Here is a 16,788-nt window from a genome sequence, read left to right as displayed (position 1 = left end):
ATGGAGCAAGGTGTCTATGGCAGGCACCACAGAGAAAGCTGCTGCTCTCCAAAAAAACATTACTACCTGAAGTTTGCTAAAGAGTGGATTAACACTACACCACACTACTGGGAAAATGTTTGTGGACTGATGAAACTAAGGTTGAATTGTTTGTAAAAAACATGTAGCACTATGTATGGCTTAAAAATGCCACTGCATAGCACCATGAAAACATCATCCCAAAGGTGAAGTAGGGTGAAGAGAGCACCATGATTTGGGGCTTTACTGCCTCTTGGCCTGGACAACTTGACAACATCGAATGAATCGCCAAGTTTATAAGGTATCTCCCAGTATGATGTCGGGGTGGCTGTCCACCTGCTGAAGCTCAGTAGAAGCTGGGTGATGCAGCAGGACAATGACCAAAAACAAAGTAAATCTACTACAGAATGACTTTAAACAAAGCAATCCACCTGTTTGAGTGCCCATGCTGTTGAATGGGCTGAAGAGAGCTGCACACCAGGCATCCTAATAATATGTCTGACCTGAAGCTGTTCTATACAGAAGAATGGCCAAAAATTCCTCCTGAACATTGTGCGGATACGATCAGCAGCTACTGGTGCTGTTTGAGGTTATTGCTGCCAAAGGAGGTTTAGCCAGTTATTAAATCCAAGGGTTCACTTACTTTTCCCCCCCAGCACTGTGAATGTTTAATGGGTGTTTTCAATAAAGACACAAATTATAATTGTATGATATTAGTTTAGGGACGCTGTCTTTGTCTACATTTGTGACTTAGCTGAAGATCAGATGAAAAATCAATGCAGAATACCACTTTTTTTTCACTACTGTATAATAGACTTTACCTCTTCTGCATTATATAACGTATTTGTGTGTGTATTATCTGTTAATTTGCTCATTACCTAATTATTTGCATTCTTCAACTCACTGTAAAACCTTTATTCATCTCTAAGATATTAAGAGGTTCTATGGAGCCCTTTATTTTATTATGTGTATGTCAGCTTTCTTTACATATAGTATAAATTGAGAGAAAGTGAAAGATGAGGCTGTTTCCTGCTTTCAACCTGTTCACCTCCATTTCTTCATCACACTCTCAAGCATTCATACTGTTTATAAAATACTACACGATGCCAGTCAAATGAACACGGTTTTCTGGGGTCAGCGCAATATCTGCAGGAATGAGAGCGTGGGGTAATGGATATTTAGTCATGGATGCTTCATAATAACAAACACATCATCATCATAATCACAAGTAACACGAACAAACAAATCAACTCCCAGCTCATAGATCCTGGTAATGAGCAATGGAGAAGAAAAGGAGGCGCTCTCAGCACTCATCAGCTAAGCTGTCGTCCACAATACACTCGGGACAAACTGAGTGATTGTACAATTTCCCCCAGGCGTACTGTACTATATTACATAACTGTATACATTTGCACTGTACCAACTCCGGTGGAAACTCAGCATTTACCTTATCATCAATTATGACCAGGTCCTTGGGCTCTGTGCGGTCAATCTTCAGGACTCTGTGTTTGGTCTGTGCCTGATTGCTCCCCACCAAAAAATACCTCTGGAAAGAAAAATTAAATCATGAATCCACTGTAACTACCTATAATGCAGTTAGTGCAGATTATCACCAGTGCTTTTGAAATGTATCCTACATAGTTGCTTCTGGTAAAAAAAAATTCATATTGAAGAAAATTGTTATTGCATAAGATCTTGTGCAAACAGGGTTTTAACACAAGAACCTCTTCATGGATGATATTCAGTTCAGACTTAGTCACTACCAACCAATTTTGAATACATATTTTCGAATTCCAATAGACATGGACAGTCTCTGTTATTACAAACAAGCTTTTTGGTAGTCCCATTGTTACAGTCTTACTTTCTTCAGGCCTTCCTCTTACAATATGCTACACTTTCTCTTCACAATAAGCTTCCCAAGTAGAAATGAATGTATCAGAAACCTGTAAAATGATACAAGCAATTCAAGCCAGATATGCATCATATAAACTCCATATGACCTTGAATGGAAGTGGAATTAGAGTAGCTGCAGTCCAGAGTACATGTGGGCACGGCACATATTTGATCACAAGGATACATTCTAATATGTCCTTTGTTAAGATCTGTGTCTTCCTTGTATGTGTCTTTCTTTCAAGCCCTTATTTCTTTCATAGTGGGTTGCAAGACTGCGAAAGAACGTTAAATTGGAACACCGTGTATCAGTACAGTCCGCAACTATTAAAGCCATTTTGTCCTGTTCCACACTTCCCAGTATCCTATATAGCTCTACTTGTCCACAATAGTTAGACAGGCTGTTTAGCCACTGTTCAGTTAAGTGGGCTGAAAGAGGCTCAGTAAGAAGTTGTGATAACTCAACTGTGACAAATGTTTTCCTGCCTTATTTTCTAAATGTTTGTGACTAGTGTTGACAGACACAAATCCCTCTTTCATTTTAACACTGGTGTAATTTTAGTCATTGAAAACATTTTTTAAAATACATCGGCAAAACAAAGCAACACATGATTTGTAAAGTAAGAAAGAGGGATGGACAGCAACTTGCCTCTCAAGTGCACATATTGATGCCAAATGTGTACAAACTGAATCCAACCTAACATAATATGAACAAAAAATTTTGGTGAAAAATGTAATTAGTCTGACTGTCTAGACAACTGTAATGCAAATCCCTATAACTGAATTTAGGAAGGTCACGTAAATCAAGTCATCACAAACACTCTTTTGTTGCCATCTAGTGTTCGATGACAAGTATGTGCAATCTGACAGGAGCTCTCCATCCTTTTCCACTCTCATGTTTACATAACATTAACTTTTAAATGTCCTACAAGAACTTGTAAATTCCACCAGTTTGATTACCCAGAATGGCCTGGAAATATTTGGCCTGAACAATAGTTGTGCCACAGTGTCCTTAATAAGGCATTCCATTGCAGCTGGTAAAGATTGTGGTTGTGCTGTGTAATTCCCAGCCCAGTTTTGCATCTCCAAGGTGCAAATATGAGGAACTGTATGAATATGAATGTATCTGTCAATCATCTTCTCTTTAGCTCAAAGAAGTGTGAAAAATAAACATAACTGTGCTGTTACAAGTATATTGCTTTATATACAAATGTTTACTAATGAGCATCAGGACAACCAAAATGCAGTCCAGAATATGTTCAATCAGTTGCACTGTCATTTATTTGTTTGGCTACTTGCACGCTACAAAGTGTAACCGATGCTAAGACTGACCGGACGTTTTGGGACTCACGATGAGACAGTAATAATAAGAGGAAAAAGATGATGTCAAACGTACAGCTCTGGTTTCATACAGAACCATCCTCTGGATCCCACTGATGATAGCTGCTGACTGAGGCATCTTTATTCCTGTCTTCTCCAGTCACAATTCAGCAGAGACAACACAAGAACTGCAGAGTGAACGTAAACACGATACGTTAATCCATTACACCACACAAAACATACTTATTACACATACCGTAGTCAACACTGACACTTATAGCTACTGTGCTTTTTACTTTTGGCCCGCAGCACTTCCTAGCTAACGTTACTCACCAATAATTTAGTTAGCTAGCTGCGTTAGCCACAAATCGTCTCCAGCATGCATCTTCTCTGGGTGTCAAAACAACCACATTTGAAATAAATGAAATATGCCTGTAAGCCAAGTAAGCGTAAGTTACTGTAAGTATTGTCGGCTATCATTCAGAAGGAGGCGACATGAATTTGTTTTAGTCAGGTGACTGTCATGAATGACTTCTGTGATCTCATGTCAGCTGCTACAGTGTCTCGCAGAGCCAAAAAGGGCGAAGGACTGAAAATGCGATTAGAAAATAGACAGTCGGTCCTCGTCTTTGAAGCCCTGTCTATTCATACGCAGATGACAACTATACGCGGTTATTACTGCGTACAACTAAAAGCACACATACCTCTTTACGAAACTTACTCTCGAACATAAAGTAGTTAGCATAGCTACGACCTCACTTTAGTTTGTTAGTTTGTTAGTTGCTATGGTAACCGCATTGGGTGACTGTTAACCTTGGATACGCAGGGCTTATGTTCAGCTAGGTCGATTAATGTTTTTAGTAGTTGTTAAAAAACGAAACAAATATACAAATATATATAAAACTGGCAAAAAAAAAATGGATGACGGAATGCCCCAAAGTTACGGTAAATAAACTTCTACTGAAATATGACAGCAGTAGCTACCTGTAGCTAATTTTTATATCGGCAATTTAACAACGACCGGACTTGGGTCTTCAGATATGATACAACTGACAGTTTGATTTGTGTTCAACCTTTAATTTACCTGTGTACTGATATTTAATGATCTCAAACGGACTGTTTAGTGGACAACCTAATAGAAGATGAAGCTGAGAGAGAAAGTCTTCTTGCCAAACCCACCTGCTTCATCATAGTTGGAAGACCGGTAATTTCCCTTTTTTTTTAATTATACTGGAGATTTAGTTAAACAGATTGAGTTTTGGCGATAAGAACATATGAACATTGCTGGGTGCAGTGTAAGAGGGTCTCCACTCCCAAACCACATCCTGGAGGGTGCTCAAAACTGAACCAGGGCACACTTAAACATTGGCATTTTTTTTTCCTAATACCTAATCAAATCTTCTACTATCTAATCTAATACTTTGTGACATTTTGTGTGGTAGGGTGTTGGGAAATCCACCTTGGCCAAAAAAATCGCAGAGTCCTGGAAGTGTATCTTAATTGATGGTAAGGACTTTTTTGTCTTTATACCAACACAATGTCTATGCACATCATGTCAGATATTTCTCATCAGCTTTAACTATATTCCAGATACAGATCTGCTGAACACACACATAAAAAATAAAACAAAGGAAGGCATAGAGGTGAGTGATATATTCTGCATCATGGTAAAAAACAGTTAACCATTCCTTTTGTGTTTCATATGTTTTCATGTGTTCTTTGTAGCCGTTAAGGTCTCTAAGTTGCCTTATCTGACAATTTTAGCTCTTAAATATCTTATCTGAGGGGAAAAGTATACCAGAGGACAAGGTGCTGCAGCTGATTCTTGCCAGGCTTAACTCACCAGATGTGGACCACTATGGTAAATCATGTACTCAGAGTTTATTTAATCAGGCCCAGTGCAGTGATCATGCATGCAAATAAACCTCTGACCTTCCAAATGTTTGTAGAGTGTGGTAAAGTTAAAAAGAATGGGTGTGTACTTTGACTACCAATGATAGCACAGCGAGGTATCATTTAAATAAGGAGCATGAGAGCTCTGCCACTGCTTGTATTTGATGACTCAATGTGTTGTAATACAGGATATGTGCTGAGCTGCCTGCCATTCATGTCAGAAGAGTGTCTGAAGATTCAAGAGCAGATTGAACTGATCAAAAACCTCAAGCTAACACCTGATTTCATCATTAATATCAAGGTTAACATCATATAATCTTATACATAGCTATATGTATAGCTTAGTATAGCCATTGATTAATTTCTTCAATTTAGCAATATCTGTTTTTTTTCTCATGAAATGTGTCAGTGTTCATTGGTTTAAATATGAACGCAACACTCCCATCTTCCACTAGTGTGCAGACAAGGACCTGGCCCAGAGGCTGTCAGGTCTGAAACAGTATCCAGAGACAGGGCAGCTGTACAACAGGGACCAGTGGAGGCGTGAAGAAGTGTACGTCGACAAGAAGGAGAACAAGGATGAGGAAGTGGAGGAAGAAGAGGAGAAGGTATAGCTCAAGGGAAAACACCTCATGCCACCATGTTTAAGCTTTCCTCTCCTTAGTGTTGGAGTCACTTTGTTGTGATTCTATTCCAATAATAAATATTTAAATATTATCATTTTCTACAATGTCCCATTCAGTTTTATTATTTGGAAACATTCAATTATTTGATTTAAGCTTTGCACATTTTAAAAGACCTTTTTTTCATTCTGATCAAGCTCATCACAATCCTAAACTTTAAACCTTAAACAAGAAAGCTGTCAAGCCATGATTTCCTATCATACTTATAGGATTTATTTTGCTTGTAGGCTGCTGAAGAGGAACTCCAGAAGGATATTATTGACCAGATGGTTTGGATACCAGAGAATATGGCCAGAAATGCTTTAATTAGAATCAACATGTACAAGGACACCATGCTCAGACCACTGGAGGTGAGTTACCTGGGACTGCACAACCTATGAATGGCTCACACATTAAATTGAGAAGTTCAATAAACTTTTACCCCACCCACCATAATACTGCACAGATGGAGCAACAGATGAATACAGCTTAATCCAAAAGGTTTATTGTCACAAACCTAGTGTACTGTAACATTCCATTCTAAATAAAATCAGATAAGGGTATAAATGAATTGCCCGACTGACAAAAGTTTAAAAAAAAAACCTCACACTAAAACTTTTACTTAGCCAGTGAATTGCAAGTGAACTGATTTTTTTTTTCAGGACTACATGACAGACCACAACCCCATGTACCTGTTGGAGCTGAATGGAAACAACACACCTCAAGAACTACACTTGGTAACGACACTAAGGATTAATGAACCTTCTTCAGCAAATACATGCTACAGTATTACAAACTATATAATAAGTAACAAAATTTTGCAAATCATATTATGATGAACAGATTTTGTCACCATAGTAAGGATTTAATAAGTTGCCTGAAATGTAAGACAGCAGTGACGTCTGTGTGAAGCATGTGTGTTCGCGTAAATGTACATGTATTCTCTGGGCTGACAGTTTGTTAATTGTTTTTTCTGTAGGCTGTACTGTCCCGTCTTGGATCCATGGCAATAAAATGTGTCTCCATTCCCATCCTTCTCCACCAGACTGATGATGAAGAATTGCCAGAGGATGTTGACACGGTCTGACATTAGTGACCATATTTTTATTTTCATCAAAACACAGGCAATTATGTGAATGCTTTAAAATCACCAGTATTTCAAACAACTTTGAGAAATTAACACAATGTGATTCTAGTTTAACTAGAAGTAAATAAATCCTGAGTTCAATTCCTTTCTAGGAGGACCTGCTGAGAAATATGACCTCTTCCAGGGCAGTGGCCCCTGGCTTTAGGTGGAGAAGGAGCCACTGGGGCCGAACCTGTCCTGTCGCTCTTAAGGAGGGCAAGATCATTCCTGGCAAGCCTGAGTTCTCTATAGGGTGAGTGCTTTTTTGTAGGCTATGGCCTGGTGAAGAATCTATCCAGACGTTTACAGTGAGACTGTGTGAAATTGTCAGCCAACTCTCATGTCAACCCCGGTACAGCTTCCAGGACAAACTGTACATCCTGTCATCTCAGGAGGCCTACCAGAAGTTTGTCACAAACCCCAGACGGTACTTACTTCCTCCAATGCCTAGGGCCCCTTGTAGGGTTTCCATCATTGGCCCCCCTCAGGCAGGAAAGAGCACCCTATGTAAGCTTCTAGCCCAGCACTACAATGCATTGGTGCTTGACATGGAGGACCTGGTGCAGCCAGTTCTGGCCAAGGTTGAACAGGAGAGGCTTGACAAAATCAAAGAGGAGACTACACAGGCCGCTTTAGAGAAAATTAAGATGAAGATGGACCAGGATGGGAGACAGAGCCCAGGCAAGGATAAATTATCCCTTTTACAGTCTTTTACTTATACTGTAACTATCATAGAGTGGTCTAATGTTACCAGATTGTGTCTCATGGAATCTCCGTGTGAGAGATTCTGTAACAAAGTGGGCATTTAGTATTTAATGTCAGAATTTGTGTACTAATGTTTTCTGTTGTTGTCAGTGACAGAGGATCATCCAGAGGTGAAAGCTATGGTGCTTGGTGCACTGGAGGAAGCCAAAAAACTGAGCACATCTCCTCTTGGCCTGTATGCTGAGGCACTGGAGAACCGTATAAAAGAGGTGTGTCAAAGATCTAAAACATGGCAGCTGCTTTTACTTAAGCTTTTTGTCCTTAAAAATGTTTGTGTACAAATTACTATATTTATAATATTCAGGATACCCAGTGAATTAAATGAATGAATTATTTGTAAGAAACCATTAACTATTAAACATAAATTATACCATTTGATGCTAACAAGGATGATGTTACAGATTGAAGAGGCAGACACAGGTGCAGAGGTCAGGACTGGCTGGGTGCTTGACAACTTTCCCATGAACTTCTCCCAAATGGATGCTTTACAGCGAGGTGAAAACCTTCCAGACATCCTCTTTTGTCTCAAAGACAGTGGTGGAAACGAAGGTAGGAGACCCGGAAACAAGGCATCAAAAACAAGTTGTTGTTTTATTTAAATATATAGACTTGTGTCTGTGTTAAAGCATCTCTGCACTTGTGTTGAACAGTGTTGAAGAGATTGTATGAGATGAACAGGGAGAGCGTGGACAATGCAGTAAGGAAGAGGCTGCAGGACGAACAGTCTGAGAAGGAGAAACAGGTCCTGTAAGTGCAGACAAAATAATGCTGCAACATTTTGCAGTTTGTTATATCTGAGCAGGATTGTTCATGCATCTGTTGTTTGCATCTGCTTCATTTTTCTTATTAGAAACCAAAAGGAGCAAGAATCAGAGGTGCATTCAAATCTAGAGACAGTAGTTGAGGAAACTGATGGTATGTAGTGTCTGTCTATGAAGCAGCCTAAATTCCCCTACCCTCCATGAGCCTGTAAAGTTAAATCAGCATTGTTTTTGTTGCATTCTTTTTCTTTGCAGGAAATCCTGTGCAACCTGACAGCTCTGAACTTGCTGACATAATCAAAAAGAAAGGTGCAGCATTTTTATTAAATGCTGTTGTTGTTCAGATCAAAAATGGAAATTGCTCTGACTTTGTCATAAGGGGGGAACACAAATTCTGACTCTCAGCACTTACAAACTTCTATTCTATTCTTTCTCCCTCTGTTGCCCAAGCTGTGACACTACCTGATCATTGGGAGTTGGATTATCCAGATGGCCCAGAGATGAATGACTATAAACTGCAACTGCAACAGTTTGTGTCTGAATGGGAACAAATGCAATCAGCTCTAAATGTTGCCTACTCAGTACTGGAGATTGATGGCAAAAGCCCTGAGGATTTGCTTCAAAAGATGATCTTTCAGATGGAGAGTGAGTGTAATTTCAACCATAGTCTTGAATTTTTGTAACATCACGCACCTCACGTCTTTCGGTTTCAACCAGAAAAAGTCTCTGGTTTACATGCATGAGCTTGAGGGCTGTAGTAATGTAATATCAGATGGATTACTGAATAGCTGTACAGCTGTTTCATGTTAATTCAGACATGTGTTGAAAAGGGAAGAATACTAGTTTCCAAGAAAGTGTTGGTATTCAGTATTATTTATGATAGGCCTGTTATCTGAGAGGGGAAAACAGAGGGGAAGAATGCAGAGGTAGAGAGAGAGATGAACTCATGCCTTAGTGAAAGTTACAGATTTTTTTTATGTTACTTTCTTTGGGGAAGCAAATAGTCAATATCAGGCAGAGATTAGGTCTTAACTGTTGTAGAGTGAACTTATTTTCATTCTGTGGAGATTTTAGTTATTCCTACCATTTTCCTTGTGTCCTTTTTGGTTCTTTTAATCCCACCTGTCCTTTGTCATAAATCTCTCTGACATGCTAAAAGCTGGTCTTGACCTGGGAGTTGTAGATCCTTTTGTCTCTCTTTCATGTCTGTGTGATAGTTTTAGTGTGATAGAGATCCCTACCATCATCTCTTTCATAATGTGCCAACTGTGCTGCTGTGTCCATTACAGATCCCTTCAAGTATGTGTCCTGGGAGCTGTCAGTGTTGGACCTGGAAAAGGAGGCAGAGGACATGGAGGCCTTAGAAGAGCTGGAGAGAGCTGAGGAAGGCAGCAGTGGCAATGACGCAGAAGAGGAGGATGAAGTCAGTAAACTGAAGAGTCTTTTTATTTTGAATCCCCAATTAGTGACTTTATCTGAATTTATAAGCTACAGGTTTATAAGTGAAGAGACTGAAGATACAGGACTTTGTTGACAAATGTTAATAATATAAACAAACCTTATACAAGATCTCCTCCCTCTCAGTTAAACCAGGGGGACACCACAGCCAAGAGATTATTAGGTGATACTCATCATTTCTGCCCTGTGGCCTTAAAAAACCATAATGTCCTGTGGCCCTGTACGGATGAAATTGCAGCCAAGTACCGCGAGAGGACCTTCTACTTCTCCAGCCCAGAAGCAAGAGAAGCCTTCCTTCAAAACCCTGCCCAGTTTGTTGCAAAGTCTGGGCCTCTCAAGGTACAAGATGACATGAGACAAGAAAGAAAAAAGTAAAATAAACAAAAAAAATCCTCATGTTTGCTTATCTTCTTCTATCCAAGCCTCCTGCCCTGCGGATCTTTTTGCTTGGCACCCGTGGTTCAGGCAAGACCTTTCATGGTGAGTGGCTCGCCCAGCAGCTTGGCCTCTTCCATATTCAGTTCAGGGAGCAGCTCCAAATGCTCATCATGGCCAAGACAAAGAAGCGGGTGCCTTATGCTGATGAAGTAGAGTCTTCAGAGGAGTCTCCTGAGGACTTGGAGGCCCTGATAAAGGAAGCCAGGGGGGAAGGTGGAGAGGAGGAGATGAAGGAGATGGAGGAGATGGATGATACCTCTGCCAATATGAATGACATGGAGGTTAGCCTCAATAAAATTTATCTGTAGCAAGATTTCCAATATTATGTTTCCTCAGATCAGTTTCTTATTAGAACCAATAGTTGGGGAATTATGATATCTTCCAACTTTGAATTATTGTGTATTTGCTTTTGCGTGTCTACAGCAGGAAGTGGCACTGACTGATGAGGAAATAGCCATCAAAGCCTACCTATCTGATGGAGATCCTCTGACTCCACAGATCCTGGACACGGTCATTGCACCGTACTGGAAACAAGAACCATACATGTAGCTGTACACGCACACAAAACACGCTCCTTGCCCCTCCATTGATCCTCCTAAAAGAAATAGTGTGACACTTCCATACATATTTTACACGTTTTTGGCCTACATTGTATTAAATATATGTATTTTCGTGTATCAATGTGTTTTTACATTGTCACGTAGTGTGTTTTTTTTTTTGTTTCTTTTTTGTGAGCACCTGACAACTTAAACATTTTGCAGACCATAACCATCTATCTCTGTCTTGCAGGTCCACAGGTTTTATTTTGGAGGGCTTCCCCCATGATCCTGACGAGGTTCAGTACATATCGCAGCAACAGCTTTTCCCTGACATTGTGGTAATCATGTCGGTGGATGTCACGGACATCCAGAAACGTCTGTTGCCGACATACCTGGAGAAGTGGCGTGAGCGTCGCGACCACCGTGAAGCACAGTTGAACCTACTTCGTGATCTGCGCAAGAAAAACCGGGTAAGTTGGTAATAGAATTTTTCTGCCAACTTTATGATGAAGCATTAGTTGAACTGTCTTATGTGAATATCTGACACAATTACTTTGATCTCATTGGTACAGGAGGAGAACATTGTCAAGAGAAGGGCTGAACTCATGGCAGAGAAAGGCGCTACAGCAGCCAGAACAAAGGTGAGCCATCTCATCATAACCACAACAGTCAGCCCCACTATGCCAATAATTACGTCAATAGTTCCCTCTATGTCTTATCACCTAACCGAGTAGCTTAGGTTTCATGAGACTGAGGAGGAGGACGATGAGGAGGAAGAAGCTGCAGACAACGTAGAGGATGAGATTGAGGCCATGCTGGAGGAGGAGTTTCCTTCAGAGGAGGATAATGAAGACACTGAGAACACAGAGACTGAGGATGCAGCTGCTGAGAGGCTGGAGACGGAGATAGAAGAGCGTTTTGTGACAGATGAAAAAAGCCTTGTTACTGTAACGGTACAAAGACACATACACACACAAACCCATGAAGGCCCTTAACCTGCCAAACAATGATTTGGTCGCCACACCCTTATACCTGATCTACTTTACTTAGCCTCATATATTGTTCTTTCTGCTTTTCTATAATCAGGAACTGCTGAGTGAGCAAAACATACCCAACGTCTCAATCACTGCATCTCGCAAGTGCCGAATAGTGAGGCAGCAGCTGCTCCAGAAAATACAGCCTCTGCTGACTAACAGGGAGTCACTCTTCCAAAAAGGCCAATCCATCTCATATAGCCTGGCACAGAAGCTGCTGCTCTCCTCTTACAAGTTACACAGTGCCTTTGGCTGCTGGGATCCCATCAAGGTATTTATAATTCAGCAATGGCCTCATCAACAGTGGGATGAGGCCATGATTTTTGTCATGAATAAAGATTTTGGATGTAGTGGAAGTGGAACTTAAATTCCCTGTACGTAGTGTACTGTATTGTAACATATTGTTTATCCACACACCCTCCCCTCTACAGCAATACACAGAGAGAGATTTAATCCAGCCTCTGCAGTGGCCTCTCAGTACTACATATCCTCTGATCTTCCATCAGTATATCTACTTCTTTGCATCTAAGGAGAACCGCAACACATTTATGCTCAACCCCTTAAAGTACCTTAGGCAGCCCAAGCCCACCCCATCCCTCCCTGTTAAAATGGCCATCCTTGGACCACCCAAATCTGGAAAAACCACTGGTAAGACTCTATACAGCTGCAAAATATTCCACTGAATGTTTTTTACTCATACGCTTATCTCTCTCTTTATTCCATTTGCTTTCATCTCTCCAGTGGCGAAGATGTTTGCTCAAAAACATGGCTTGGCACGGTTGTCCATTGGCAGTGTTATGCGTATGGTGCTCAACACTCAGGAGCACAGTGATCTGGCTGTCCAGATGAAAAAGCACCTCTCCCAGGGCCTTGTTGTGCCTGATGAACTGGCAATTCAGTGTCTGGAGGTGGCTCTCATGAGCTCGGTCTGCAGCACTCATGGGTAAGGCGAGGCATGTGTTCCATTTATACGTTTGTTAAAACTCAAGGCCTGAAAAAATCCTCACTTTCACCTCAATAACCTTACTGCCATGTGCCATCTAATGAGTATCATGAAACCTGCATAGACTTGAGGATGTTTTTTGAAGACAATATTTACTTATCTGGCATTCCAGGTATGTGCTGGATGGCTTTCCAATGACACTTAAGCAGGCAGAGCTCATGAGTTCTCAGAGCATCATCCCCATGATAGTAGCTGAGCTGAAGCTGGACACAGTGGAGGTGCTGAAGAGAGGCCTTGAGGACAAGATGAAGCCCAACAAGTGAGAGGATGCACAACACACACAACAATAGGAATAATAAATACACAAAAATTGTGTGTATTCTCAAATTCACAAGCCTTAAAATTTTATGTAATAAAATATGTCCTCTCATTATAGGCCTCACCCAATGCACGACAGCTCTGAGATCCTCCATATTCGAAACTCCTGTTACAAGCAGGAGATGGAGCTGGTGAGGAAACTCTATCAGCAACAATATCAGAACTGGATTCTGCTTGATGGCTTAAAGAGCAAATGGTGGATCTGGAATAACATTATAAAGGAAGTCAGTATCAGCATGAGATACATCCACAGTTACCTGGATAGAGTACGCAGCGGTAAGTACTAGAAGCTAGAAGTTTTTTATACCTAGTTAAAATAACACTTTAAATATATAGCATAGCAGTTTGCGATAAAACAAAACTTACAAATGCAGCAGCAGCAATTAAATAACAAAATAAAGCAAAAACAAAAAAGGAAAAATAGTTTCTATAAAAGAGAGAAATTAATTTAGAAAGTAAAATAAAAAAGTGTGTAAATAATAAACTTAAATCTAGGTCACTCTCAATATGACAAACATTAGATCATCTTCCACATGCATTTTAATTTTGCAGGTCAAGCGGCCTGCATCAACAGGCTGTGCATCACACCCAAGGAGCTACACCATCGGCTTGGAGGGTTTGGGCAGTACTGCCCTGTCTGCCTGGCTCTACATTACCACCTGGTGGACTGCTCAGAAATTGCTGTTTTGACTCATACAGCTGAGCACAAAGGACAATATTACAAGATGTGTGGCGAGGACCATTTAGAGGTCAGCATAGTGGAGCTTTGGGACACTATACCATTCACAGATATCAAATGTTCAAAAGGGGGAAAGTTATTCTGCTTTTGAGATATTTCAAATCCTGTGTGTGATTTCTGTCATTACCCAGGGGATTTTGTTATTTCTATATCATACATTTATAAAGGATAAAATTCATGTTAACTGTGACTGAATTTGAATGAATGTATTGCTATCTCAATCACAGAAGTTCCTCTCCAGTCCGGATCAATTTGTGACTCCTGGCTGCCCGCACACTCTCCCACAACCTCACCTGCTGCCAAGAAAGCTAACTGAGATTCAGGTGAAGAACAGGTTCCCACAGCAAGTTGAGATGAAGGGCTTTTGTCCCGTCACTTACTTGGATGGAAAACAAAGGTACAGTATTCACCCTTATAAAGTCTAACTCTAACCATATCTCAGTTGTTTGAAAAGATATTTCTAAATGCTAGAAAACCACTAGATTCTTTATTTTGTTCAGCCAATTAGTTCTCCTCAAGTTCCAGCTCCACAGAAAAGTTAAATGTGAAACAGGGATGATTGGCCACTGATTCTTAGCCCCTCACTAGGACAAGTTAAGCACCCAAAATAATACAGCCAGTGCAATGGGTTTCATGTAAGTTTTTTAGGCACAATATGTACTATGTACCAAACAAACCAGTCCTCCAAATTGAAAATGTTAATAGGAATGAATTCAAACTCAAACAAATCCTATAATTGCTGTTCTGAAATCAGCCAGCATGTGTTTAGATATAATTGACCTTGATTTATTAATGATTTAATAGAGGTTTTTATTTAGCAGTATGAACAAGTTATTTTACTGTGGTCCGAGGTTAAAGAGTTTCTACATAAAGTCAATTTTGCAAACACATAATGTAAGCTAATGTTAATAACAATGACATGAAATAATTAATAACACCCATTAAGAAAACTGTTGGGTCAACAATGTCTACAACCAACAGAAATTTACACAACATGCCAACACAAACAAAATAAATATGTCAGGGGGACTTAAGTAGTGTCAGATCTCTTATTACTGCCCCCTCAGGTATGAAGCTCTGGTTCGAGGAAAGTCGGAATATGCTGTGGAATACAGAGAACGGATCTACATTTTTGAGACAAAGCAGAAACAGGACAAGTTTTTGAGGTTCGGCACTATCTCTTTGCATTTGTTTTCCACTTACAAGGATGTTCACTCGTACAAATCTGTGTATAAGAGATGAGTCTTTCCTCTACTGCCACTACAGTGATAAAGACATTGTAACATTATTTTTGCCTTGCTAAACTTTGGTCTATTTGGTAAAACTTCACGTTCACATATTATTTATCAAGGACTCCTGAAACCTACTGGGACCAGAGACTGCCCAGTAAAGTTCCTCCTCTTTGTGAGCCCGTGCCCCTCACCTCCCTTCCAACTTTGGGTTACCTGGAACAGGTAACACATTCAAACACACCTACAGAAATGCTGCATTAGTCCTATCTGCATAGATTTCATAATATTTCTCTGAGATATCTGCTCTGCTTTGAGTGAAGTCTGTATTTTTTAGGGTGTGGCAGTAGCAGTCATCAAGGCCATGACAGCTGTTGGGTGTCTCAAACCAAAGCATCCTTTCCTCAGTATACAAAGATCATCACTCCTCTATGTGGCCTTCTATCTAAAAGGTAAACACATTTCAAGAAAATGTAACATAATGTGTGTACTGCTGAATTTAAGAATGTTAGGTACTCTTTTCTTAGATATATGTTTTTGTTTTGTTTTGTTTCACTCAGTTTCTGAGCAAGCCCTTTCTTCAAAATTAATGCTTTTAATAAAAAAAACCAAAAAAAACATTTTACCGTTGCCAGTGATTATTTACTTTGTTTCAGTAACTTTTAAAATCCAGGTGTTTCAGTTGCGATAGTGTATTTTTCCACGTGTAATGTTTCTTTTATTTGTGTACTAAATAAAAGATCACATTTTTACAGCTTTCAACCACAAGAGCACGGACTACACTCGTCAGAAGTACAAAAAGAAGCTGGCCTTGTTTGAAGAGAACTGTGCACTTATTCCCTACCTGAGCTCAACAATGAGAGGGAACTACAGGCCTCCCAGTGAATGTCCCATTGACTTTGAGTTCAAATTGAACAGATTTTTGGCCTTGGAAGACTCATCAAGAGCCAACTGTGTGCTGTAGCTGTGCCGGTTTTGCCATTTTGACACTCACTGTATATATGGTACGGTGTGACCAGTGTGACAAAAAAAGTAATTTGAAATATATATTGAAATTAACTTCCTTTAAGAGTTTGTCTTATTAAGAGCCATCTATAATAAAGCATCCTTAATCATCAGGGCTAGAAAAATTATTTTGCTGGTTAGATACTTGAATCTTTCCTCTTTGTAGCTTAGTCATATACTCTTGTAAACACTGCACTTTACTTGTCATGCATTGAATTTTACATGAAAATGAAATATACATTATGCAGGTAAGTTTATTCAAATTAAATGAAACAGATGACAGTTAAGAGAATGGCAATTGAGATACACTAATGATTCAGCTTTAATCTGTCAATATAATAAAAATAACTCTAAATTAAATGCTAAGACGTTGGAATGCAGAATTGATGCACAATATGATGGACTGGATATTGTCCTCTTTCAATAGTCAGTGTTCAGTGTCCACTATTTGCACATGTCAGGCTTTCCTGATATCCAGCATTCACTTAACACATCAATTATTGGCAAAAGTACATATGAAACGTCTAGGATCGATTGGTTGTTATTAAACCACCAGTGATGATCTTCATTAATGTTTACCACATATATGA

General features: G+C 39.8%; 2 protein-coding genes across 6 annotated transcripts in view; one reads left to right on the top strand and one right to left on the bottom strand.

Annotated features, from left to right (window-relative positions):
* The window catches only part of fig4a (FIG4 phosphoinositide 5-phosphatase a), a 48,498-nt gene extending 44,726 nt beyond the window's left edge, over nt 1-3,772 (bottom strand). Inside the window, exons 1-3 of one of the 2 annotated variants that reach the window (XM_071479283.1) lie at nt 3,562-3,772; nt 3,305-3,416; nt 1,466-1,564 (exon numbers count right to left, since the gene is read on the bottom strand). In XM_071479283.1, coding sequence (XP_071335384.1) covers nt 1,466-1,564; nt 3,305-3,367 — 162 coding nt within the window. In that variant the 5' untranslated portion in view covers nt 3,368-3,416; nt 3,562-3,772. The remainder of the gene's footprint in view (nt 1-1,465; nt 1,565-3,304; nt 3,417-3,561) is intronic. The other variant, XM_071479282.1, reaches the window with a different exon arrangement.
* A 153-nt stretch (nt 3,773-3,925) lies between these two features.
* ak9 (adenylate kinase 9) lies at nt 3,926-16,311 on the top strand. Of its 4 annotated transcripts, none has more exons than XM_071479277.1 (36): nt 3,926-4,173; nt 4,353-4,432; nt 4,671-4,734; nt 4,819-4,871; nt 4,993-5,089; nt 5,310-5,422; nt 5,577-5,729; nt 6,032-6,154; nt 6,446-6,520; nt 6,763-6,864; nt 7,023-7,162; nt 7,268-7,590; nt 7,771-7,883; nt 8,076-8,223; nt 8,325-8,421; nt 8,525-8,589; nt 8,691-8,744; nt 8,886-9,080; nt 9,725-9,858; nt 10,020-10,232; nt 10,316-10,612; nt 10,755-10,876; nt 11,121-11,340; nt 11,443-11,511; nt 11,605-11,823; nt 11,957-12,175; nt 12,336-12,552; nt 12,646-12,847; nt 13,020-13,166; nt 13,284-13,501; nt 13,778-13,974; nt 14,192-14,361; nt 15,032-15,130; nt 15,316-15,418; nt 15,531-15,645; nt 15,949-16,311. In XM_071479277.1, exons 1-36 carry the CDS (start codon nt 4,080-4,082, stop codon nt 16,155-16,157), a joined length of 5,259 nt encoding a protein of 1,752 aa, XP_071335378.1. In that variant the 5' UTR covers nt 3,926-4,079; the 3' UTR covers nt 16,158-16,311. The 4 variants fall into 4 exon arrangements, with proteins under 4 accessions (XP_071335378.1, XP_071335377.1, XP_071335379.1 ...); XM_071479276.1 differs by having other exon boundaries at nt 7,765-7,883; nt 10,758-10,876; XM_071479275.1 differs by having other exon boundaries at nt 3,937-4,173; nt 7,765-7,883.
* The last annotated feature ends 477 nt before the right edge of the window (nt 16,312-16,788 follow it).

Source organism: Trachinotus anak, unplaced genomic scaffold, assembly GCF_046630095.1.
Source record: "Trachinotus anak isolate AG129_WGS33_773 ecotype Australia unplaced genomic scaffold, CSIRO_AGI_Tana_v1 ptg000005l, whole genome shotgun sequence".
In the NCBI taxonomy this organism is placed as follows: domain Eukaryota; kingdom Metazoa; phylum Chordata; class Actinopteri; order Carangiformes; family Carangidae; genus Trachinotus; species Trachinotus anak.
This window is presented reverse-complemented; position numbering and strand designations above follow the sequence as displayed.